Source organism: Beta vulgaris, chromosome 7 (assembly GCF_026745355.1).
Source record: "Beta vulgaris subsp. vulgaris cultivar EL10 chromosome 7, EL10.2, whole genome shotgun sequence".
Lineage (NCBI taxonomy): Eukaryota > Viridiplantae > Streptophyta > Magnoliopsida > Caryophyllales > Amaranthaceae > Beta > Beta vulgaris.
The window spans coordinates 5540389-5548819 of record NC_079208.1 but is presented as its reverse complement, the minus strand read 5'-3'; the positions used below and the strand labels follow the sequence as shown (position 1 = coordinate 5548819).

The 8431-nt window shown below is 35.9% G+C and overlaps 1 protein-coding gene across 1 annotated transcript; it reads right to left on the bottom strand.

The window, feature by feature from the left end:
* Positions 1-6649: 6649 nt before the first annotated feature.
* Positions 6650-7836, bottom strand: LOC104898606 (ethylene-responsive transcription factor ERF024). Its single transcript, XM_010685703.4, has one exon. It carries the CDS (start codon positions 7454-7456, stop codon positions 6839-6841), a length of 618 nt encoding a protein of 205 aa, XP_010684005.1. The 5' UTR covers positions 7457-7836; the 3' UTR covers positions 6650-6838.
* Positions 7837-8431: the final 595 nt, after the last annotated feature.

The following is an 8431-nucleotide window of genomic DNA, read 5'->3' as shown; positions in this document are numbered from 1 at the left end:
TTTAGCTTATATTGGAGATATGGAGTTGTTCAAGTTCTTCAAGGGTTGTGATCGTTTGAAGCTCAATCACCTTTGCTTTGCTGGTGATCTCTTACTTTTCAGCAAAGGTGATGTTATGTTTGCTTATCTCTTGCTTCAAGGGCTCAAACTCTTCTCTGAGACTTCTAGTCTTACTGCTAACAATTCAAAATCAGCGTTGTACTGCTCTGGGATGAAAGAGGAGGATTCTACTTGAATACAGCAGTTTTCTGGGTTTCTAATTGAAAAGCTCCCTTTCAGATATTTAGGTTTGCCTATCCAAACCAAGAAGTTAAAAGTTGCAGATTGTGAAATTTTAGTTGACAAAATGGTTGCAAAAATACACATGTGGAGTAGTAGGAACCCCTCCTTTACAGGAAGGGCTCGGTTGGTGCAATCTGTCCTCATGAGTATCCATTGCTATTGGTCCCAAATTTTTTGAATCCCTGTTGCAGTTTTAAGACAAGTTAATAATGTTTGTAGAATGTACCTTTGGAGTGGCAGAGCAAATAATGATAAAGCTGGCTATCTGAAATGGGATCAAGTTTGTAGTTCAAAGAAGCAAGGTGGTTTGGGGTTCAGGAACATTACTCTCTGGAACAAAGTTGCTGCTGGTAAAATTATTTGGCATGTTGGTATAAAAAAAAAAGATTTGTTGGTGAAATGGTTGCATGAAGTATACATCAAAGGGCAGAGTTGGTGGGACTTTTCAAGCTCCACTATAGGCTAGTTGGGTGGTCAAATACTTATGCAAAGTGAAAGAAGAGCTTAAAAGAGTTCGCATCCATACATGGGACAATAACTCTGTATATACTATCAGCAAGGTATATCAGCTGATGACTGCAGGAACTCCAAATGTTCCATGGGCTACTGGTGTTTGATGCAGAATAGGCTTTCCCAAACATAAGTTCATTATGTGGCTTAGTATTCAGAATAGACTGAAAACGACGGGGAAGCTGTATAGATTTGGGGTTAGCAATGATAATAGATGTTGCATTTGTGACCAAGGTGAGGAGACTCATGCACATCTCTTTTATGACTGTCATTATAGTAAGCAAATTTTGCAAGCTTTTCTTAGCTGGATTAGTATTGTGCCAAGACGTCCTTCCCTCATTCAGTGGATTATATGGACATACAGATCATGCAAGGGTTCAAAGATAAGGAAACAAGTCTTATGTGCTGTGATAGCTACTGCTACCTATCAGATATGGAGAGTGAGGAATGAAGCTTATAAAGTTCAGAATGTTAATAAGTGCATAGATCATATAAAGTTCATAGTTAAGCATATAATTCTTTTCTGTATACCAAAGAATTGCAGTAGTGTAGATAGAAGGTGGATTGAGCAACTTTGATTGCTTTTGCTGCTTAGACCTTGGATGGTCTATTGTAGTTGGGTTTTTGTATCCTTAGCCTGTTAAGGTACATAAATCTAGGTTGTAAATGTTTGGATTTTTTTGGTGATATATAATTCTTTCTTACTTACCAAAAAAAAAACCCTTGATTCTATTATTAAACCTTATTTAATACAGACTAGATTTAAATTTTTACAAGTGATTTCAGACTCGTTCTAGATCTACTTGGTCTAAATAATTCAGACTCATATCTAGATCCACTGGGCCAGCGGATCGTGAGTCTAAACTGTATATGAAATGGATCCTTAATAAGATAAATTCTATATTTTACTGTTCATTGGTACTCTAATATATATAGGCAAGATCATATGAGAATGCTCCTTACATGAGAAATGAGAATGAATCTCAACCACACGATTGGATTAGAGTTACAACACTTGTTCATTAGAGTTATATCCCCCTAAAAACTTTTAAGCCCAAATTTTTTTTTTTGAGTTTTTTTTTTCTTTAATATTCATTTTTTGGAGTTCCATCACTTTTTCATTAGAGTTACATCACTTATTCGTTAGAGTTACAGTGCGTAAAATCCATTCTCATTTCTCATGTTAGTATGCATTCTCATATAAACTCAATTTATATATATATATATATATATATATATATATATATATATATATAACTTTATGTGCAAAAAGTAAGAATGTATATGCACTTGAATGCTTGGAGTTTTAGATTCCTATTGTGATTGGATTATGAAGTTATTGTCCATTTACCCAATTGTTGCCACATTTAGAAAAAAAAATAAAGAATGTGATTCGATTATTTAAGAATTATTTTTCAAAAAAGATATTGTTTGTAACATTTTTTTAGGGTAAAACAGTAGATGCATTGTATTAATTGATGGATAGAGTGTCCATAAGAACATAAGGGGTCACCTCCGCAGGAAATACTACCTTAGATAGAAATACTACTCAGTAATCATGGCAATAAAAACAATAAGCATAATTAAATACATGATTAAGAAGATCAAAGGGAGAGGAAAGAATTAAACTTATTACTAGCGCTTGAATCGTAGAAGAATCCCAAAATACTTGATCAAATTAATCTTCAAACTCCAAGTGTTTGCATAGAAAATTGAAACTAGGGCTAAAACTATGATAGTAATGTGCATAACTGAATAGGAAAATACATCCCCTATTTATATTTTTCGGAAAACCACTAAAAATAAAAACGAGAAAATAACACAAAAGAAAATTGTTGCCCGCATTTCCGAGAACCGCGCTCAACACCGCGAGTCGTGCTCAAATCGCGAGTCGCGGTAAGCTCTCGACATTCGACCGCAAGTTGTTGCCCACACCTCGACTCGTGGTAGAACCAGTGACTCTTTTCCTTCCTTGGACTCATCAAATACAGCTTCCAACCCAATTGGACCTTGAAGGAAGCCCGAATACTTCTCTTTTGGACTTGACATCATACCCATGGTGCTATCAAGCTTCTAAATGAGCTACAATGTATACTTCTCTCATAATTTGACATTTCTCCTCATATCCTACCACCTGGGCACAAATCTACTAAAATCAATATAAATCATATCATGATCTCCCTCAAAATGCACCAAAATAAGAGTTAAATGTGGAACAGATTCCCATGAAAATCGATCAACCAACAACTATCATTAACTGTCAAAGGACCAACTCAACCAAAAGCTTAAGATGATGGTTGAGGCCTCAGGAATAGATTTATACTCTATCAAGCCCCCTCACGCAAGAGCCCTTTGGGGTTGAAGTGTGGATGCAACACATGCCTCCCTCATACATGGGCTTAAAGATTCGAACCCGTGACCTTTTTTTTGTCACGCTGGCTCCGATACCATGTCAAAGGACCAACTTACCAAAAGGTTAAGCTAATGATTGAGGCCCCAAAAATAGATTTATACTCTATCATTAACTCCTCTCTGACTTTACATTCAGAACTTAATTAGATAAATTGAAACAAACTGAGTCACAATATTCTTTCATGCAACTCTCGTTATGTCAAAATTAATTTAGAGTTTTTAGTGTATGAAATCTTGTTGATTTTAAGGTACACTTAGCCCTATAAATGTTATTTTTCACAATATTTCATATTTGATAGAAACTAGTATCATTAACTTATATAGTTATACTAGTATACAATCCTATGTTATGGTAGTACAATTTCTCAAAATTTCAACCACTTATTATCCTCCTTTACAAATTTTCAACCATCTATTTCTTTATTTCCCATCATGATGCTGACAAACTTATAAAATCAGCTTAATTAAAACACTTTGCTCACAAAATTCAAGCATTTCTTGTCAACTTCTCAAAACAGCATCAGCTTTGTTAACTTTTGTGGTTGAACTCCATTAATGAAGTTTAGAGAAAGAAATGGAAGAAACAGTAGAGAGAGGAAGAGAGGTGAGAGAAGGATAATAGGAGAGAAAAGTTAGAGACTACATTGTATTATTTGATCAAAGTAAGTAGAATAGTAACCTATCTTATTTATACTATTTACAATTAGTAATAAAACTAACACTAAGTAACTACAATAACTAAAACTGTATATTCCAACACCCCCCCTCAAACTGGAAATGGTGAAAAGTATTTCCAGTTTGAAGTGGGAAGTATTATTATATCATACAATGCGACGTGAACTGAGATCTACCAATCAACGTTGCTCTAACATGCCAACTCGAGATCTCGAAGATGCGCTACTCAAGTATAGAAAGACTTTTAGACATGCCAACTGCCAAGTTGTGAAGAAGTAGAAGAACCCCTTTCAAGCTTGAACAATCCATAACTAGTGCAGCAACAACAACCAAACTCACGTCATATTCAGTTCATTCACTTCATTGTGATGGATAATGGGTTATAAATGGCAACGCTCCTGCTTGTGCGAAAGTACCCCAAACAAACATAAAGCACCACTTCAAAATCCAACAATCAAAAAAACAACCAGTACAACAACCATATGCCATAAACCCACAACTTCAAGATGAAATAGGAAGACAAAAGAAGAAAGAGAACGAGAAATGAGAGTGAAAACGACCACTTCGGTCTTGAAAGAATCACAACTATGTGTGTCAAAATGACCATCTATTGGGTCAAAACAAGATCACAAAGGATCATCAAGAAAGACCTCTAATGGGTCACAAAGGATCACTATGGATCACAACAAAGGCCACTATGGGCACAAAATAAGCCACTATGGGCATACAAGGCCACTATGGGCATAAGAAAGGCCACTATGGGTCCAAAAATGACCTCTATGGGTCCAAGAAAAGCCTCTAATGGGCACAAAAACAGACCACTATGGGTCACAACAAGCCACTATGGGCAAAATCAAGCCTCTATGGGCAATCAACAAGCCACTATGGGCAATCAATCAAGAAGAGGGAATATGGCAAGAATAAAAGAGAGAGAAATGAATGTGTTTTAGAAGCTGAAAAAATAGAAGGAAAATGATCACAGAGGATTTGAAAAGTATCAGAGAAAATATCAGGATAAAGAGAAAATAATCTCATAAGAGATAGAGAAATTTCAAGAAGAAAAGAATTCATGAACAAAATTCAGAGAATTTTCAAGAACACTTCAACACACCAACAACTACAATTCAATTCATGAGCTACCAGCAACTCGACAAATCCAAAATCACCAACAAACCACATCGTACTCCAAAGTAATTTCCCACAAAAAAAAAAATTCCTCCAAATTTCTATAATCAGTATCAATATCAACCAATCAACTCAGCAATAACCCAAAAATTACTTCAACTAACCACCAGAATTCATCTCAAGACAATTTCAGGAATGCAACAACAAAAATTATTAGAACAAACTACGAGCTTGGATTAAAGAAAACCAAACCAGAAAATCAGCACGCCATCCATCATTTAGCACAATCCACAGCATCAAACCACAATGCAAAACCTACTTCTTGGAACACCAAGATTCATCTTCAAGAACTGGAACCCACAAATCCATAATTCCAAAGAAAGAAATGAAACCTAGAAGAATTACCCACAATCTTAATATGCGGCTGAATTCATTGAAACAATTCATCGAACACATGGCGTGCGACAAACCCACGAATAGAAGGAAGACAACCCATTACCAAGAACAACCAGCAACAATCAAAGAACCCAGAATTTTAACGAATTCACGTAATATCAAGAACAAAACAAAAAAAAAACAGAAACTACTGATCAATCGATCAATCGAGTAGTCCACAGAAACTACTGAGAATAATTCAGGCTGCCAAATGTTGAAATGCACGATTTCGCCGGAAAATTACGCCGGTCGCCGGGTTCCGGTAGTCGCACAGGGAACAACGAGACGTTGAATGGCGATTACTTGATCTGAGGAAGATTGATAGCCGAAGCTTCGAGAAGTCAAACAACAACAAGAATGAGAATCAAGAAATTTCGAAATTGAGAAACTAGGGAAAAATGATGATTTAGGTTTATTTTGATTGAAAGAGACCAAATCACGGAGCTAGGATTGTTCCTGCTCTGATACCATGTTAACTTTTGTGGTTGAACTCCATTAATGGAGTTTAGAGAAAGAAATGGAAGAAACAGTAGAGAGAGGAAGAGAGGTGAGAGAAGGATAATAGGAGAGAAAAGTTAGAGACTACATTGTATTATTTGATAAAAGTAAGTAGAATAGTACAACCTATCTTATTTATACTATTTACAATTAGTAATAAAACTAACACTAAGTAACTACAATAACTAAAACTGTATATTCCAACAAGCTTCTACCAATTTCCTGTTCTATATGGATTGCATGAGACTATAATTTTAAAAATGCAAAGAATTACATGATAATATAACATCCTAAAGAGTAAAGATAAATATAATTGGAGTATCTTTTCAACGCAGGCAACCTTACCTAAATAGAAGTAACTGTTTTAACAGAAGTGTACTATGCTATTCTTGCCCTTTAGCCAGTCATAGAGTAAATCTAAGACTTAATAATACTAGGGCGGAAACTATCACCCACCCATCTAACAAATCAGAAACAGTTACATATTACCAAAAGCTTATGAAATTTATTCACATACATGACCCAATACAGTGCATCTATCAACAAACAATGATCTAGTTTTGAATCATGGAAAACATACACCTAAAGTGATGACAGATTAACTAAAAAGCGTGGATAAACATATCTAGAATATACTATAGCAAAAATAATACTGATAAAAGTAAATGAAAAAACCAACTTAAAGAAAAAACTTAGCTTCCCATAACTAAGCTGAAGTGCATGATAGTTTTATTATGATACTACTGCATGCACTATTATACACAAGCACTTATAATACATATATATAACACACAGTATTATATGATTGTTCATAATTCACTTTTGGAATATATATGATCTTTGTGGTTCATTTTTTAAAAATCATTATTGTTAACATAATTAATAAGATGCATGGTTTATTTCAAGGATAATTCCAAAGGTTGTGATCTCCATATGAGTTGCCAACATCATCATCATCAAGATAAGTAGGCACATCCAAGCGAGGAGGGCTAAGGAGCATTCCTTGAGCCATATTTGCCAACACATTAGGCATATCAAATATCAAGTCTTCATCCACAAAATGTTCTTCATAACTTTTTTTCCCATTATTATCTTCATCACTAACACCATCATCTTCACCCCCTAGATTTTCCCTCTTTTCCAAATTCAATGCATCAGCAGCCGCACCAGCAGCTGCTGCTGCACAGGCGGCAGCTGCCTGAATGTCCCTTGGCGTAGTAGAGTGTGGGATAGGCAAGGAAGATGCCGACTCAGGGAAATTAAGCTGGGTGCCGGGGCCCCTGAGAGCAAGGGCCGCAACATCATAGGCCACGGCAGCCATCTCTGGGGTAGGGTAGGAACCCAGCCATATTCGGGTGGGTGTCCTAGGCTCTCGGATTTCCGAGACCCACTTCCCGCTCTTCCTACGCCTTACTCCTTTGTAGGAAGAGCGGGAAGTATTGCTACACCCCCCAGTATTAGTATTACTGGGGGGTGAGCAAGATATATTGGTAGTAGGGTAGTTGGAGTATCCTGACATTTGTTGATTGTGATGATATATGGTTATTATGGGAGGTGTTAGTTACCAGGAAGGTTCGAGGAGAGAAGGAAGCCATATTTATGGAAGGTGGGAAGAAAGAGATTAGTAAACACTTAGATTAGAGGAGGAAAGTGCAAACCAGATTAAGATGAACTACACTTCTTCCAGCTTAGCTGGTAATTGTTAGAGATGAAAGACTTAGTTGGATAATTTTGGTGTAAGCCAGCTTTTGAAGTGTTGAATATGCAGGCATATGTATGTATTAAGTGCTTAGATTTGCTGATATAACTAAAAATAGTGGGATTTTTGTGTGTGGGTGTGTGAGTGAGTGAGTGAGTGATGCAGTGGGAGAATGTTAATGGAATAAAACAGTATGCTGTCTTCCAAAAACGTGTGTGTGTGATTTGAATATTTGATTCACTTTGATGAGCGTTTGTTCGTTTTTCTATCATTTTCTATGTTGGTATATGCGTACTTTGTAGAATATTTGTTCAGTACGGGTAGGTGTTTAGGTTTTCCATTGCCATTCACTATTTCTGGCGGCTACGCTCGTGCAAACAATTTGTCACATCATATATATATACTTCCTCCGTTTCAAAATAAGTGCAACATTTGCATAGTATTTACTATTCACAGTTTAAACTTTAATTAGCTTTGGTGATTTACATTTTAGGAAAAACATATGTCGGGGATCTTGTTAGATTCGTCTGAATGTGAATTTTTTTAATATCAACTTTTTATAATTTTTACTTATTGATAATTGAAGATATTAACGGTTAAAATAATGCATTGGCAAACGTGAAAACAAGAAGTGTTGCACTTATTTAGAAACAGAGGAAGTATTTTTTTTGATAAGGAAAGAAAAACTTAGGAGAACCCCCTCAATCCGGGGGCCAAACTAAAACATCCTTGCGGATGATAAGAGAAAAATCCACATCAAACGGAGGATAAAGAAAGATCAAAGAGGCACAGGAA

Excerpts from the sequence above, each read along its gene's own strand:
- LOC104898606 (XM_010685703.4), bottom strand. The coding sequence starts at position 7,456 with ATGTCAGGATACTCCAACTACCCTACTACCAATATATCTTGCTCACCC.